This window comes from Ranitomeya imitator, chromosome 3 (assembly GCF_032444005.1).
Source record: "Ranitomeya imitator isolate aRanImi1 chromosome 3, aRanImi1.pri, whole genome shotgun sequence".
Taxonomy (NCBI): Eukaryota; Metazoa; Chordata; class Amphibia; order Anura; family Dendrobatidae; genus Ranitomeya; species Ranitomeya imitator.
This window is the reverse complement of record NC_091284.1, coordinates 742,717,944-742,736,878: the sequence shown is the minus strand read 5'-3', so window position 1 is coordinate 742,736,878 and position 18,935 is coordinate 742,717,944. Positions and strand designations below refer to the sequence as shown.

Sequence of the window (18,935 nt, the reverse complement as noted above, 5' to 3'; positions counted from 1 at the left end):
TGCTCAAATACTAGTCCTAGGAGATGATGGTGATTACAGTATCTTGTCTTACAGGAAAGATGATGTCTCGAAAGACCTTTCTGAAAGAGGAGGATGAGGAGGAAGAAGTGCGATTACTTGATAATATTGGAAATGAAAATGTACATCAATCCAGTATATCTCACCATTGTCCCAGCAAGGTAAGAAAAAAATGAGAAAACACAGATATCGCTAATCATAATTTTTCCCTTTCATTCTACTAGTCCATATACTAACATTCATGTTTTACTATCTCATTTTCTACTAATAGAGCAGGATATTATGTAGTGATAGATTACATCAGTATACACGAGACCCAAAAGGTTTAGAAGTAGTTTCAGATGGTCGACCATTCCTGCCAAAATCTAAAAATATTTAGAATTGAGAGTCCTCAGTGGTTGATACCTTTTAATGGCTAACTGAAAAGATGGTAACAAATTGCAAGCTTTTGGGACTACACAGGTCTCTTCATCAGGCAAAGACTAAAACAAATTCTGAAGAATCACATATTTTAACATCCTACTCACCAAACAAGAGTTTATCCAAAAGCACTCCCCACCAAACTCTGAAATTTTACATATCATCCAAATCTTTCATTTTGCTGAACAAATTTTAGGTCATGGTGTCACTCACCGCCCATCAGGTTATGAGCAAATGTGTTTATATGACCCATTGGGCAAGGGAGCTATCTCTTTGATTTACTCAACCCTAAATGCAATATCAGAGGAAGTAAAACTCAAATATATGATTCAATGGGAAAGAGACTTTAATAAGATAATGTCCCCATTAGAGTGGCAAAAATGCTGCTGCTCTCTCTCCAAGGGTAGTCTCCAAACCTCTTTAGTTGAAACATCCATCAAGCTCCTACATAGGACATATTTGGTCCCGAGCAAATTACATGCCATCTACCCAAATATGTCGGATCGGTGTTTCAGGGGGTGTGGAGCCCTGGGCGACTTGAAGCACACGTGGTGGGATTGTCCGGTTGTTTCCACTCTTTGGTTAAAGATTAAAACTATTGTAGAGGAGCTTTATGGTGGGACGATTCAGTTAGATGCAACGGTGTTCCTGTTGGGGGCCAAACACCCGGGTTTCTCCAACAAACTCCATAATCTAGTCAACCAGCTGTTCCTCGCCACTAAGCTACACATTGCAACAAAATGGAAAACAACTACCCTATCTTTTTCCTCGGTAATTGACAAAATGAACACCATCATGCTATTTGAACGAATACAAGCTACAAGAGATGACGCATGGGAGCTTTACTATCAAATATGGAGGCCGTGGATCGAAAGGAACTCTAGCAGTAATCTCGACCAAGTTTTATCATTATCACTATGAGACCAACTTAGTGCTTGATTGACCATCTTGGACTCGCCCTTTATACCCGACTATTGATGATGCTCTGATACAGTAATGGATCTCTTACCCCCCCTCCCCCTTGTCTTTTTCAACCACTTGTCTTTGTCTGCGTGTATAAATGTATTGTCTAAATGTTCCCAAGGTTAATTTAGAATTTGATTATACTTATGTATATTCCCCTGCGCGGGATATTGTTGTGTATTTTTCTTGGTTTTTCTTTGAAAAATAAAAACAAGTTGAAACTAAAAATCTAAAGTGTCAGCAGTACTGTTTTACTTGCAATGCTGCTGTCTGGATAATAGGAAAGAGAAGGAGATCCAGCTCAACGAAATAGTGAAAAATCCATAGTTTATTTCACGTAAAATATAGTGAAAGGACAAAACATCAGCATACAAAAAAATATTTTAAAACCAAGGTCAACGCGTTTCCGGTGACTAAGCACCCTTAATCATGATACCTGGTACAAGACATGTCTATACTTTTATACTAGTATCCGGTTATCGCTCCGGTGCTGCAATTGGTGGAATTGTCTAATCAAGCAAAAATAGACACACATGATAATGGAAGCAAGACAAGCTTGATAGAAGCACAAAAACAAATGTTTAAGTTAAACAAAAAAGCAGAGAAAACAGAAATAGCATAAGATACAAAAACTATATACAAAATGAAAAATGAAATAACATTACCATAATCATTGAATAAATCCAAAAATATAATGGTAAAATAATATGTACAGTGTCATATGTTGTGAACCCACATAACAATATAAAGCTTGAGTTGCTAGATATTATTTGTAAACCCTCGGAATACTAATAAAATGCCCTAGTACCTTTATACATAGCGGGTTCACAAACGACTATGAAAACAGCCAAAATAGGTTGGAGCAAGTAGGTAAAAGCACAGCTGCAGACGCCGTGACAATGTAACAGCAGTCGGCAAACAGGGGGAAACAAAAGGGCAGATTGATAACTATTAGCCTCACAAAAGAGTCGATAATTATGCGGGAAATATAAACTACAAATTTAGTAACTAGATGTCAAAAAAGCGACTTCATTGTTTGCAAACCCTCGGAATACTAATAAAATTCCCTGATACCTTTGAAAGTAGCAAGCTCACAGACAACCATGGATGGAAAAACAAAACAATCAATGGCAGAGATCTCCCAAACACGGAGTTGAAACAGCCGAAATAGGTAGGAGCAAATAGGTAAAAACACAGCTGAAGACGCCGTAACAATGTAACAGCGGCCGGCAAACAGGAGGGAACGGAAGGGAAAATAGATAGCTATTAGCCTCACAAAAAAGTTATTGATTATGCAGAAAGTATAAACTACAAATTTGGTTACTAGATGTTAGAAAACTGCAACAAGATATTGAAACTATGACCAAGGAGGCAAAGGATAAAATGACATCGGCACAATTTGACGAGTTCATTAACACCAGCAACTCTAAAATTTCCAAAGCAGAAGAAACCATCATGGATATGAAGAAACGCAAGCTGGATCGGGACCTTTATGACTATGCCAATGATCAGGTTTATGAGTGGGGGAGGTGGGATAAAACGAATCAACCGTATAAATCTATTTTAAAACCCCACAGAAACCGCACCTACAGAAATCGTATGCGGAGACAGGTCACCTTTAGTTCGTCTGATCTGGACACTTCAACTGGAGTCACAGAAGACTCAGATTCTGAACCTGCACAGAGTGCAAAAAACTCCTATTTCAAGAAAAGCAAACCCCCATTTATCAACAGAAGAAGGTCTATCGAAGAAAAGGAAGGAAACATCGAAGTAAACAGAAATCCTCCGAGATATCATCTCAGACGTCAACGTTAGGACATTTTAATGTTGTTAACATGTCTTCCTTTTCCCTTACAGATGACCAATTAGAACTCTTATCACATGGTCTTAATTTTGTACCAAGCTGCAATTTTGATCTTTTTTCCACAATTTGTGATGTGAATAGATTTATGAGAAATATTGCTCTCAAATTGCATTTTAAGGATGATACAACAGAGAAAAAATGTAACATCAACCCCCAAAGTAATGATTTCAGGTCTCTCGATTTTTCAGATCAACTGTCACTCATGTGTCTATCAGATTTACAGGATGAAAGTTTAGAGGCTAATGCAGATTCATTTATTCCTAAAAATATAATTAAAGTGCCTAATCCTAATTATTATCCTGTTCAGGCACGTAAACCTGCCATGGACAGATTCCAAAATGTGATAGAGTCTCAGTTGAGGAGCCTTTCTGAAAGTGTGCGGAATAAACGCTTGCACAGTAGTAATCTCAAACCTAGGCTACAGAAGGCATTACAGGAACTACAAAATAATGATGACCTTGTCATAAAAAATTCTGACAAGGGTGGGTCAGTTGTTGTGATGGATAAGGCTAATTACATCACCTGGGTCAATGATATGCTTACAGATCCTACTGTGTATAAGCGCTTGTCCACTAACCCCACTGCACTAATACAGAATAAAATTTTCAATCTTATAGATGAAGGGTTCAGTATGGGTTTTTTCAACAAAAAAGAAAATGACTATCTCAGGGTGGCTAACCCAGTAACTCCAATTCTGTATGCCTTGCCTAAGACCCATAAAAACTTGTACCCACCTCCCATGAGGCCGATTGTGTCGGGTATTGGGTCTCTGGGTGAGAGGCTGGGAGAGTGGTTAGATCTGCTCCTCCAGCCTCTCGTCCAGAGAACACCTGGGCACCTTAGGGATAGTGCCGATGTCCTGAATTTCATGGAGGGGTTTATATGGCAGTCTAATTTTTCTTGGATCACTTCAGATGTCACCTCGTTATATACTTCTATACCACATGAAGTGGCTATATTTGCTCTTAAATTTCACATGCAAAAGTACAGTGATTTTTCCGTAGATTTACAGTCTTATGTCATAGAGGTCACTTCTTTTCTCATGACTACAAACTTCTTTTGCTTTAACCAAATATATTTCATGCAAACCAGTGGTGTCTCAATGGGTGCCAAATACTCACCTTCCATTGCCAATCTGGTTATGAGTTGGTGGGAAGAATCTTACATATATAATGATGAGAATCCATTTAAAGACTGTATACGTTGGTACGGTAGGTACATTGATGACCTGATATTTATCTGGAGTTCTGATGTATCTACCGTACATGATTTAACAAACTATCTCAATCACAATCCATTCAATCTTAAATTTATTTCACGCCAAGACCACACGTGTATAGAGTTTCTAGATTTAAAACTAAAGGGGATACCTAATACCCCAATTGTTACTTCTACTTTCCGGAAAATTACAGCAGGGAATACAATATTGCGTGCTAACAGTCACCATCCCAAACATACTATCAAAAGTATTCCTATAGGGGAGATGGTAAGAGCAAAACGTAATTGTAGCACACTGGAAGATTACTCCCAAGAGATCGAGGGTATAAAGGACAGACTTGTGCAGAGAGGCTACAGTGACTGGCATCTAAAAAGAGCAGAAAAAATTGTCGCTCGACGACCTCGTTTCCATAGTAAACAAAATCAAAGTTTATCTCCTCAAAATCCAATCACTGTGGTCTTCCAGTACAGTAATCAATTTAATACAATCAGGAAAATATTGACTAATAATCTGACTATTCTGAAGGAGGATGCTGATATAGCTCAAATTTTGAGTAATGGATACAGAATTGTGTCCAGAAGAGCCCCCTCTTTAGGCTCGAGCTTATCTCCGAGTTCTCTTCATGCCCACTCTGCGCAACCCTCTCATTGGCTCAGCACGAAAGGCTTTTTTAAATGTGGTGCGATGGCATGTAAAACTTGCAAATTTTCGGGTAAATGCCATAATTTCACTGATGCCAGTAATCAAAATGATTATCCCATCAAGACTTTCATGAACTGTAACACCAAAAATGTGGTATACATCATGGAGTGCATGGCATGTCATCTTAAATACGTGGGGAGTACCATACGGTCTTTAAAAACACGTATTCGTGAACATATTTATGATGTTGAAAATATTAGTGCTAATAGGAACACCTCACAAGTTTCACAACATTTTATTAATTATCATCACTCTAACCTTGAGTCACTTAAAATTTATGCGATAGAAAAAATTCATAAACCATTTAGAGGAGGAGACATTGAGGTGACCCTGAGAAACAGGGAATCATGGTGGATCTTTAAACTTGGTACAAGAATTCCACATGGTCTAAATAAAAGGAAAGATCTCATGCTCTTTTATTAGTTTTCTGAGGGTTCACAAACAATGAAGTTACTATTCTGACATCTAATAATTAAATTTGTAGTTTATATTTCCCGTATAATAAATGACTTTTTTGAGGCTAATAGCTATCTACTCGCCCCTTTTTTTTTTTTCCTTTTTTTTTTTTTCCCTTGTTTGCAGGCCGCTGTTACACTGTCACGGCGTCTTCAGCTGTGCTTCTACCCATTTTGCTCCAACCTACTTTGGCTATTTCAGCTCTCTGTTTGAGAGATTTCTGCCATAGATTGTTTTGCTTTTTCATCCATAGCTGCTTGTGAGCCCGCTACTTTCAAAGATATTAAGGAATTTTATTAGTATTCTGAGGGTTCACAAATAAGGATGTTGTTTTTCTAACATCTAGTAACCAAATTTGTAGTTTATACTTTCTGCATAATCAATAACTTTTTTGTGAGGCTAATAGCTATCTATTTTCCCTTCCGTTCCCTCCTGTTTGCCGGCCGCTGTTACATTGTTACGGCGTCTGCAGCTGTGCTTTTACCTACTTGCTCCAACCTATTTTGGCTAAATTTGTAGTTTATATTTCCCGCATAATTATCGACTCTTTTGTGAGGCTAATAGTTATCAATCTGCCCTTTTGTTTCCCCCTGTTTGCCGACTGCTGTTACATTGTCACGGCGTCTGCAGCTGTGCTTTTACCTACTTGCTCCAACCTATTTTGGCTGTTTTCATAGTTGTTTGTGAACCCGCTATGTATAAAGGTACTAGGACATTTTATTAGTATTCCGAGGGTTTACAAATAATATCTAGCAACTCAAGCTTTATATTGTTATGTGGGTTCACAACATATGACACTGTACATATTATTTTACCATTATATTTTTGGATTTATTCAATGATTATGGTAATGTTATTTCATTTTTCATTTTGTATATAGTTTTTGTATCTTATGCTATTTCTGTTTTCTCTGCTTTTTTGTTTAACTTAAACATTTGTTTTTGTGCTTCTATCAAGCTTGTCTTGCTTCCATTATAATGTGTGTCTATTTTTGCTTGATTAGACAATTCCACCAATTGCAGCACCGGAGCGATAACCGGATACTAGTATAAAAGTATAGACATGTCTTGTACCAGGTATCATGATTAAGGGTGCTTAGTCACCGGAAACGCGTTGACCTTGGTTTTAAAATATTTTTTTGTATGCTGATGTTTTGTCCTTTCACTATATTTTAAGTGAAATAAACTATGGATTTTTCACTATTTCGTTGAGCTGGATCTCCTTCTCTTTCCTGTTCGTCTACGCCCTGACACAGCGGTTCCGTGCTCCGAGCTCTTGGGAATGTCGGTATGGTGAGCTGGATTTTGTTTTTTGTCTGGATAATACCCTATTGTACTTATTTGTTCCACAGCCATTTCTCATTACAATAGTGGCATTTTCATGAAAGTTTATTATGGAAAATGCCATAAAAATCAATTCAACCTCTCCAGTTCCCAGAACCATAAAACTCTGGTAGCATCTAACGTAGTCTTCCGTGTTGAATCCTTTTGCAGTTCCTTCCTGTGCCAACTGCCGCATTCACAAGTGCAGTTATCATGTATGTGTACTATCTGTTAAAAGTTGTAGCACACAGACACATTACAAACTATCTTATTTTTTGTCAGACTAATGGTCCGCAAAAAACAGCACAAAGCACATAATGGAGTTTGGTCTGGTTTGCAGACAAAACTTGTCCATTCAAGTTAATGATTTTGCAAAAAAATTAAAGTCTGTATACGGTCCATATCTTTGTTACAGTTTGCACACTAATTAAATTTGTCGCTTAGTTTTTTCTTACCATTACGTCCAATGTCAGTAAGGGGTTAAAGGATACAGCTGAACCACTCAGATTTATATATTCTAAATGTTCTTTTTTGTCATTAGTGGTCTTTCTAACCATAGATGTAAATCATTTGGGGTATAATCGTTGTCATCAATGCTAGTACAAAGTGTTTGCCCCCTTCCTGATTTCCTATTCTTGTACATGTTTGTCACATTTAAATGTTTCAGATCACCAAACAAATTTACAAATTAGACCAATATAACACAAAATGCAGTTTTTAAATAAAGGTCTTTATTATTAAGGGAAAAAGAAATCTAAACCTACAGGGTCCTGTGTGAAAAAGTGATTGTCCCCTAAACCTACCGTATTTTTCGTATTCTAAGACACACTTTTGTTCCCCCAAATTTGGGGAAAAGTGGGGGGTACGTTTTATAATCCAAATCTGTGTGCTGTACTGTAGGGGGGGGGGGCGACCCTGGAGTGGTGTTAGTAGGGGGCTGGAGTGGGCTGGCTGCAGGATGTAGACAGCGGGAGGTCACGTGCTCCCGCTCATTAGACTCATGCAACATTCTCTGCACCCGCCGAAGCCGCGCCAAGTTGGTTAACAGGGGAGTGGCGCATATTATATGTGCCTGCACGATATCCCCCCCCCTCCCCGGTCACTCTACATGCCCCCCTGCAGGCACACACATGGTTTCCCCAGTCACTATATGCCCCCCTGCTGGCACGCACATGATAAAATAACAAACACTTAACTCACCTGATGATGGCTCTGTGCTCCCAGTTCTCCCGTGGCTCATCCTGTGTCTGTGCCGACATCCGATCATGTGATCAGCACAGCACTGTGATGTCATCACTGTGTGCCTAGGTCACATGATCCGATGCCTGTTAAACAGGAAGCGCAACCGAGGACCTGGGAGCACGGAGCCATCATCAGAAGGTGAGTTCAGTGTTTATTTTATCATGTGCGTGCCAGCAGGGGGCATATAGAGAGAGGGGGCCATGTGTGTGCCAGCAGGGGGGCAAATAGTGACCAGGGGGGCCATATCCAGGATGGGATGGGGGGCAGTGTGCCAGTAGCACAGAGTGAAGGAGGCCAGTAGCACAGGGGGCAATTTGCAAGTGTGCCAGCAGCGCAGGGGGGCAATGTGCCAGCAGCGCAGGGGGGCAATGTGCCAGCACAAGGGGGCCGTGTGCCAGCAGCACAGGGGGCTATATGCCAGGATGGTGGTTATATAGATACCAGGATGAGGGACATGTATATATGTAAGACGGACACTGGCTGTTATGATAAGATAATTCAGTACCACAATGGACATAGAGGTCAGAGCACATACAGTGACCTGACAATAACCCAAAAACATAGAACGAGCTCTGAGACGTGGGAACTCTGCTGACCGCAATCCCTAATCCTCTCCAACCACACTAGAGGCAGCCGTGGATTGCGCCTAACGCTCCCTATGCAACTCGGCACAGCCTGAGAAACTAGCTAGCCTGAAGATAGAAAATAAGCCTACCTTGCCTCAGAGAAATACCCCAAAGGAAAAGGCAGCCCACCACATATAATGATTGTGAGTTAAGATGAAAAGACAAACGTAGAGATGAAATAGATTTAGCAAAGTGAGGCCCGACTTTCTGAACAGAGCGAGGATAGGAAAGGTAACTTTGCGGTCAACACAAAACCCTACAAAAACCACGCAAAGGGGGCAAAAAGACCCTCCGTACCGAACTAACGGCACGGAGGTACACCCTCTGCGTCCCAGAGCTTCCAGCAAGCAGGAAAAAACAAATAGACAAGCTGGAAAGAAAAAAACAGCAAACAAAATAGCAAAGCGGAACTTAGCTATGCAGAGCAGCAGCCCACAGGAACGATCCAGTATGAAACAGGTCCAATACTAGAACATTGACTGGAGGCCAGGATTAAAGCACTAGGTGGAGTTAAATAGAGCAGCACCTAAAGACTTCACCACATCACCTGAGGAAGGAAACTCAGAAGCCGCAGTACCACTTTCCTCCACCAACGGAAGCTCACAGAGAGAATCAGCCGAAGTACCACTTGTGACCACAGGAGGGAGCTCTGCCACAAAATTCACAACAACTGGCATTATAAGACAGACCCCCATTTAACATAAAAAAATTATTTTTTTTCACCAAATTTTAGGGTGTGTCTTATTACCGTATTTTTTGCTTTATAAGATGCACCTGATTATAACTGATTGAGCCACCCTTAACAGCAACAACTACAATCAAGCATTGTCATAACTGGTAGCGAGTCTTTTACAATGCGCTGGCAGAATTTTGACCCACTCATCTTTGCAGAATTGTTGTAATTCAGCCAAATAGGAGGGTTTCCGAGCAGGAACCGCCTTTTTAAGGTCATGCCACAGTATCTCAGTTGGATTAAGGTCAAGACTTTCATTAGGCCACTCCAGTCTTCATTTTGTTTTTCTTAATCCATTCAGAAGTGGACTTGCCGGTGTGTTTTGGATCATTGTCCTGCGGCATAACCCAAGTGTGCTTCAGCTTGAGGCCACGATCAGATGGCAGGACATTCGCCTTCTTCAGGATTTTTTGGTAGACAGTAGTGATGAGCGATTGTGCTCGTTACTCGAGTTTTCCGAGCATGCTCGGGTGTTCTCCGAGTATCTAGGGTGTGCTTGTAGATTATGTTGAGTCCCTGCAGCTGCATGATTTGCAGTTGCTAGACAGCCTGAATACATGTGGAGATTCCCTAAAAACAGGCAATCCCTGCATGTGTTCAGGTTGCCTAACAGCCGCAAATCATGCAGCTGCGGGGAACACAAACATAATCTACGAGCATGCCCAAGATACTCAGAGAACACCCGAGTATGCTCGGAAAACTCGAGTAACGAGCACACTCGCTCATCACTAGTAGGCAACAGAATTCATGGTTCCATTTACCACAGCAAGTCTTCCAGGTTCTGAAGCAGCAAAACAGCCCCAGACCATCACACTACTTCCACCACCATATATTACTGTTGGCATGATTTTCTTTTTCTGAAATGCTGTGTTACTTCTACGCCAGATGTAATGGGACATACGTCTTCCAAAAAATTGAACTTTTGTCTCTTCAGTCCAGAGTATTTTCCCAAAAGTCTTGGGGATCATCAAGATGTTTTCTGGCAAAACTGAGACGAGCTTTGATGTTCTTATTGCTCAGGAGTAGTTTTGTCTTGGAACTCTGCCTAGCTGGCCATTTTTGCCCAATCTCTTTTTTTTTTTATGGTGGAGTCATAAACACTGACCTTAACTGAGGCAAGTGAGGCCTGCAGCTCTTTGGATGTTGTTGTCACAAAAGCCCCCACCTCTTGGATGAGTCGTCGCTGCGCTCTTGGGGCAATTTTGGCCGTCCGATACTGGGAAGGTTCACCACTGTTCCATGATTTCACCATTTGTGGATAATTGCTCTCATTGTGATTCGCTGGAGTCCTAAAACTTGAAAAATGGCTTTATAACCTTTTAAAGACTGATAGACCTCAATTATTTTGTTTCTCTTTAGTTCCAGAATTTCTGTGGATTGCGGCATCATGTCTACTTCCCTATTTGGTCTACTTCCCTATTTAAATGATTTATTGATTGAGAGCAGATGTGGTAGTAATCAGGCTTGGGTGTGGCCAGGGAATTTGAACTTCCTTTTACAAAGGTGTGATAAACCCCAGTGAATTTGTTTTTTTTTTGTTGGGGGAGGCAATCATTTTGTCACACATGGGCCTGTTGTCAGGCTGGGTGAGGAAGAAGCTAAGTGCACAACAATGGGAAGAGGGAGGGGGAGCCCAAGGGGGGAGTGGAGGAACCTAATCCCTGACTGCTCCTTGAGGAGCTCTTGAGGCTCTCGTTAAAGAGTTTTTTAATTGAACAACTGCAGTGGGGCTACTAGTTTGGTTGGGTTCTAGAAACGGTGTCTGTCGCTCCAAGGTGTTCTCCTGGTTGCATTTCCTGAGCGTCAATCTTCAGGCTCTCGTTAAATTGTTTTTAATATAACACTGCATTTGGCCTACTTGTTTTGTTGGCCCTACTAACGGTGTCTGCTGCTCCTTGCTGTTCTCCTCTTCTGAATAAACCAGTGCCGCCTGTTTACTTCTGTTACCAATTTTGAACTGCATTTAGCCTACTTACTGATTTGGGCCTACTCACTGTGTCAGCCTCTCATTACAGTTGTACTCAACTGAACAAAGCAATGCCGCCTGGTTAGTCCTGTTACCAATTTTGAACTGCATTTAGCCCACTTTATTATTTGGGCCTATATCTGTGTTTCCTCCTCATCCTGCCCATTGCCCAGCCAGTGATAGATGAGTCTGCTGGTACATTGACCCAGAACGCTACATTCCCCGTGCACGCTACACAGCCAGAATGTGACCCTGCTGAAAGTCAGGTTCCCCTTCGCGCATACCATACCACCTTACACGGGGACAAAGAGGAAGGTGCAGATGAAAGTGCAGGTTCCTTCATCAGGTGTGGGGGGGGAATACTCGTTGGCGACGTCACTGGCACAGGGCCCCTCATAGTACGCAAAAGTGTCGCTGCCGGTGGGAGGCGCCCCCGCCGTTCAAACACACCGCCGTACTTTGTGGGGCCCTGTGTCAGTGCCAATGCCAACGAGTGGGCCCCCCTTGCTTGCTCAGGATCACAGCACTTGCAAAGTTGAAATACTTACCTCTCCCTGCTCCACTGCCGTGACGTGGTCCACATTTCCTGGGCCAACTAAATACTTGAACCAGCCCTACCCCCCACAACTTTAGCCAAATGACCCCCAATTTCCAATGCCTAACTATTATAAGGTAACATAGTAACATAGTTAGTAAGGCCGAAAAAAGACATTTGTCCATCCAGTTCAGCCTATATTCCATCATAATAAATCCCCAGATCTACGTCCTTCTACAGAACCTAATAATTGTATGATACAATATTGTTCTGCTCCGGGAAGACATCCAGGCCTCTCTTGAACCCCTCGACTGAGTTCACCATCACCACCTCCTCAGGCAAGGAATTCCAGATTCTCACTGCCCTAACAGTAAAAAATCCTCTTCTATGTTGGTGGAAAAACCTTCTCTCCTCCAGACGCAAAGAATGCCCCCTTGTGCCCGTCACCTTCCTTGGTATAAACAGATCCTCAGCGAGATATTTGTATCATCCCCTTATATACTTATACATGGTTATTAGATCGCCCCTCAGTCATCTTTTTCTAGACTAAATAATCCTAATTTCGCTAATCTATCTGGGTATTGTAGATCTCCCATCCCCTTTATTAATTTTGTTGCCTGTTGTGAATTCTGTTGTCGAACTCCCTCCTGTGGTCGTGAATGGTACTTCGGCGAGTTCTGTCCATGGACTCCCTCTGGTGGCTGTGAGTGGAGCTGCTGCTTCTGAGGTTCCTTACACAGGTGACGTGGTTTATCCTTTGGTTGGCTGCTCTATTTAACTCCACTCAGATCGTTACTCCATGCCAGCTGTCAATGTTCCTGCATTGGTTCAGTTCGCTCTTGGATCTTTCTGGTGACCTGTCTACTCCAGCAGAAGCTAAGTTCCTGCTAGTTATTATTTGTTCATTGTTTCCTTGTCCAGCTGGATATCATGATTTTGCCTTGCTAGCTGGAAGCTCTGGGATGCAGAGTGGCATCTCCGCACCGTTAGTCGGTGCGGAGGTCTTTTTGCACACTCTGTGTGGTCTTTTGTAGTTTTTTGTGCTGACCGCAAAGATACCTTTCCTATCCTCTGTCTGTTTAGTAAGTCTGGCCTCCCTTTGCTGAAACCTGTTTCATTTCTGCGTTTGTGACTTTCATCTTTACTCACAGTCAATATATGTGGGGGGCTGCCTTTTTCCTTTGGGGAATTTCTCTGAGGCAAGGTAGGCTTTATTTTCTATCTCTAGGGCTAGCTAGCTTTTAGGCTGTAAAGAGGCGTCTAGGGAGTGTCAGGAATGCTCCACGGCTATTTCTAGTTGTTGTGATAGGATTAGGGGTTGCGGTCAGCAGAGCTCCCACATCCCAGAGCTTGTCCTGTGTGAGTTTAACTATCAGGTCGTGCCAGGTGCTCCTAACCACCAGGTCCATAACAGTTGCCCTCCTTTGTACTCTCTCTAGTTCCATTATATCCTTCCTGAGCACCGATGCCCAAAACTGGACACAGTACTCCATGTGCGGTCTAACTAGGGATTTGTACAGAGGCAGTATAATGCTCTCATCATGTGTATCCAGACCTCTTTTAATGCACCCCATGATCCTGTTTGCCTTGGCAGCTGCTGCCTGGCACTGGCTGCTCCAGGTAAGTTTATCATTAACTAGGATCCCCAAGTCCTTCTCCCTGTCAGATTTACCCAGTGGTTTCCCGTTCAGTGTGTAATGGTGATATTGATTCCTTCTTCCCATGTGTATAACCTTACATTTATCATTGTTAAACCTCATCTGCCACCTTTCAGCCCAAGTTTCCAACTTATCCAGATCCATCTGTAGCAGAATACTATCTTCTCTTGTATTAACTGCTTTACATAGTTTTGTATCATCTGCAAATATCGATATTTTACTGTGTAAACCTTCTACCAGATCATTAATGAATATGTTGAAGAGAACAGGTCCCAATACCGACCCCTGCGGTACCCCACTGGTCACAGCGACCCAGTTGAAGACTATACCATTTATAACCACCCTCTGCTTTCTATTACTAAGCAAGTTACTAACCCATTTACACACATTTTCCCCCAGACCAAGCATTCTCATTTTGTGTACCAACCTCTTGTGCGGCACGGTATCAAACGCTTTGGAAAAATCAAGATATACCACGTCCAATGACTCACCGTGGTCCAGCCTATAGCTTACCTCTTCATAAAAACTGATTAGATTGGTTTGACAGGAGCGATTTTAAATTAAGGTAAATTAAGGTAAATTAAGGTAAATTAAGATTGACAAGCTTCAGTAACAAGAATGGATGTTTTGCCATTAAAATGGGTACTGTAGGTGTTTTCCTGGCCCCCACTCACTGCCGACTATGCTTCCCCATTGACTTGCATTGGGTTTCGTGTTTCGGTCGATCCCCGACTTTTCGAGATAATCGGCCGATTTCACTCGACTCGACTTTTGAGATAGTCGGGTTTCGCGAAACCCGACTCGACCCTAAAAAAGTAAAAGTCGCTCAACCCTAGTGGCCACTCCATGAGCACTGTTTAGTGGTGGCCGAATAGTAGGCTTATGCACAACTGCAAGCTTCTGAAGGATTCTACACTTTGATGTTTGTGGGACGCTAGAGGCACCAGCTGCTTAAAATACCTGTGCTCTGTATCAGCCACAAATCTCTTTACAGTACAATGATCACACTTAAGTTTTGTGAAATATTTACTGTTTTCATACTTTGTCCAAGGCATTGCACAATTTGGTGTTTTTCGGCAGCAGTGAGATCCTTTTTCCTTAACAAAATTGCTTGAAACCTATGGCCTGCTTAATAATGTGGAATGTCCTTCTTAAGTTGTTTACTGTTAATTGGGCTCATCTGACAAACATATCACATGTGTTAGAGATTGATTTCAGTGATCCAAAGAGCCCTGAGACACACTGCCATCCATGAGTTTATTGGAAAAACAAAAAAAGTACATCTTTATAACCATTAAAGGGGTATTCCTGTCTCTAAGATTCTATCCCAATATGTAGTGGGTGTAATAATGCTTGCAAATACCTCCAATTAGAAATGTAGTATAGTTCTTCTGATTCGCTATGTAGCTTACCACATGTGCAGGGCATTGCAGTACCTTAGGTATCCATGTTATGACCACTCATATAGTGACAGTTACTTAGTGGCCATAGCCATGGATACCTAAGCTACTGCAATGCCCGTCACATGGGGTAAGCAACATAGCGAATCAGAAGAACTGTACTACATTTTTAATTAGTTATTTGCAAATATTATTATTATTCATACTACTACATATTGAGATAGGATCTTGACGATGGGAATACCCCTTTAACTCCAATTTGCACAATAATTTGGAACGTGGCGTAGATGTAAAGCTTTCCCATTTATCATTTGTATCAATATCTGACAGTAGCTGCTCCCATTGTTCTGGAGTGCAGCTAAAACTAACGGAAGAGAGAAACTGGGAAAGAAAAAAGCACAATAGGGTCTTATCTGGTGACAATGGGGTGTCGGAAAAAGGGGAGATACACTCACCTTGTTAGACTGGTGAATGGCAACACAAGGGGCATATAGCAGCTGCTGCTACCGGTCAAGGAAACGACCATGGATGTAGAGATGAGGTTTTGTCCTGATGAAGAGGTCCTGTGTGACCTCGAAATGCGTTGACTTGTTTAATAATTTTTTTTTTTTTTCAAAGACCATTCGCCATCAGCAGCGCATGAGTGATACTTCCGTCTTCATCAGCTTTTAAAACTATACGCTTTTAAAAAAGGATATTTTTTTATTCGCCCAAGTAATGTTTTTTTTCCAGTTGAAATATTATCACTGATTTCAAGGCTTTCGTAAACAGTGACATTTCCAAAACTACAACTCGTCCTTCATATCAACAAGCCTTCATATGGTTGTCGACCGAAAAATAAAAAAGTTATGTCTCTTGAACAAAAAAAGGGGGGAAAAAGAGAATGTGAAAAATGAGTCCTTATAGGGTTAATGTATTATGACACTAGTACATTCACCCAGATAGAGTAACGGAGCCCAATATTAAAAAATGAGAGCAGAGATGTTGCACAGGGGTGGAGAGTGAAATGCAGAGCCACATTGTGTGCGCCGTCCAGCTGCTGTGTGATATGTATGAGAAGGACGGCCCTCTTATACACCACGCTCGGCTGTGTGCGGAGACAGAGATCAGTCTAATATCTCAGAGGAACAAGATCGTTAATTCCTAGGAAGAGACGTGATTGATACGAATGTGGACAGAGCCAGGATTCTGCTCGTTGCTGCATCCCTTTTACATGGATTATATTTTGGATGTCTCATCCACAGTTTTGTATTAATTTCACTTCCCTTTTTAAAATTATTCTTAAAATGATTTTGGCAAAACACATTTTTAACATCAATGACATGGAAGAAAGGGTTAAAAGTATGGATAATCTAGCTCTGACCGACCATAGGAAGTCTCATGATATTATTCAGCATGCAAATCCTAACTCTCCAGAAGATTGCAAGAAAAGGGATCAATCGGGAATAATGACCGGAGATCCTGGAAACCCCAAGGAAGAGGTCAGTAGGATTAGCTATCTGACGTTACATGCATTTTGCTTATTGAATTGTCCTAAACCCACAAAATTTATGCTAGTTTTAAAGACTTTGGCAAGTGCTAAAAACTCAACTCGTGAAACAAATTTATTAATCCAAACTAATTTCTAAAAAAAAAATAATAATAAACTAATACGGTATATTGTAAGAAAAACATTCATAAAACATTGTACAACTTTTCTTTTCTGAATGTTGGATATAGGTTTCTTTTTTTATCATATGTAACATAGCTTGTTTTTCTCATGACATTAGAAGTATGCCCTCTTCGAACTTTGACTTAGAAACCCCCCCGCATCTTGTCGATAAAAGGTAAAAAAAAATTACGTAAATACAACCTCAGGTCAAGAGCACACGACAAATTACAGAGTGTCCTACATTTTGGCTTTGGCTTAAATAAATAAAAAGTAGAATATCGAAACTGTAAGTACACCCTTACTGCTCTCATATGGATTAAGAGAATAAGTAGCAGCCATGTGCTGCTTATCAAATGACATTGATTTATAGTTCATCAGCAAATGTGACCACTTCTATAACTGCAGAAGTCTTGTCAGTTTGCTGTTCTGCAGCTTTCATGCATTTGGTAGCACAATGCCAAGGAGGAAAGGTATCAACATTGATCTTAGTGAAGCAATTGTTGCTGCTCATCAATCTATGGCTATAAGGCCATTTCTAAACCGTTTGGAATCCATCGTTATACAGTGAAAAAGCGTATTCACAAATGTAAAACATTCAAAGCAGTCAACTGTCTTTCCAGAAGTGGATGTCCCAGCAAATTTACACCAAGTTCAGTCCTTGCGATGCTGAAGGAAATTGCAAAAGAGCTAGAGATCCGGCTCCAAAGGCCTCAGTTGGCTTGTTAAATGTTCAACTTCATGACTGTACAATTGTGACATCTTGGTTAGTACCCATCACCTCTATTTCTGCTTTTGTCACTGGACAGTGTCGTCCATTTGTGACCAGTAATATGGAGCATTTACGTGGTGATCATGTCCCATTTCCCAGGACATGTGGTGTCCTCTTGGCTGGTAGCTCGAGGGTTAACTTCTGTTTTTGGTTTTATGTGGGTAACCTTGGGTTGGAGCTGCTGGATATAAAAGTTCCTGAATTCTTGTTCCCTTTACCTGGTCCACAGGTTTGTCTTATTTTGTCCTGAGAATAGATGCTTGCGTGTCTGATATTTTCCTTTTTTCTGATTATCCACCTGTTTGACACTTCTGTTTATGTTCTGGACCTCCCTTATTTTGATGCTGCTTCCCTATCACCCTTTGCCAGTCAGCCTCACTGACCAGACTATCACCCATAATGCTCTTGTGAAAAGAATTACAAAAAGACTGAATAAGCATGTTGTTGGAAGGATTGCCAGGAGAAAGACTCTCTTATTTCCTTGAAGAACATGGCAGCATAGACAAAGTTTGCAAAGTTGCTTCTGGGCAAACTAGAAGACTTCTGGAACACTATCCTTTGACAGATGAGACCAAAGTTGAGATGTTTGGCCATAATGCCTTGTACTACATTTGATGAAAACCGAATGCAACATATCAGCACAAATCCCTCGTAACAATTGTCACGCACATTGGTGGAGGGGTGATGATTTCCGCTTATTTTGCAGCTACAGGACTTTGGCACTTTGCAGTTGAGTTGACCATGAACTCCTCTGTGTACCAATGTATTCTAGAGTCAACTCTGAGGCCATCTATCCAAAAGCTTAGCCAAAACTGGGTCACGCAAGAGGACAATGATCCCAGGCACACCAACAAATCTACATCAGTAAGTGTCATAGGGTTACCGTGACAGAGAGGGGCTAGAGGACTGCAGTCTCTGATTTCACTTATTCCTGCACTGATTAGAAGCATGTCTCCTTCGTATTAAATGGTGCAGGTTTCCGTTAGCAGTGCAGGGGTTAAAATGTTCAGCTTAGAGTCTCTGAAGCCTACCTGCTTGGATGATCTCAGCTGTGCAGCGGCCACTCCCCTCCTATATACTTGCCTCTAGCAATCTGGATTGCCAGTGTTAAGGCCCCGTCACACTTAGCGACGCTAAAGCGATCCCGACAACGATACGACCTGTCAGGGATCGTTGCTGCGTCGCTAAGTGGTCGCTGGTGAGATGTCAAACTGTGAGATCTCCCCAACGACGCAGCAGCGATGCAGCGACCTGTACAACGATGTCACATGGCAGCTATTTCATGACGATTAACAGACCTCAATGAGAGACGTCCTGTCATGAGGTCGTTGGTAAGGTGTCAAACACAGCGATGTGTGCTACCCAGCGGGACCTCAACGATCAAAAAAAGG

The 18,935-nt window shown here is 41.5% G+C and overlaps 1 protein-coding gene across 2 annotated transcripts in view; it reads left to right on the top strand.

Moving 5' to 3' along the window:
• ATP7B (ATPase copper transporting beta) overlaps positions 1 to 18,935 on the top strand; it is a 173,488-nt gene that overhangs the window by 43,956 nt on the left and 110,597 nt on the right. Inside the window, exon 2 of one of the 2 annotated variants that reach the window (XM_069758888.1) lies at positions 55 to 179. In XM_069758888.1, coding sequence (XP_069614989.1) covers positions 60 to 179 — 120 coding nt within the window. In that variant the 5' untranslated portion in view covers positions 55 to 59. Of the gene's footprint in view, positions 1 to 54; positions 180 to 16,258; positions 16,606 to 18,935 lie in introns of those variants that run through there. The other variant, XM_069758887.1, reaches the window with a different exon arrangement.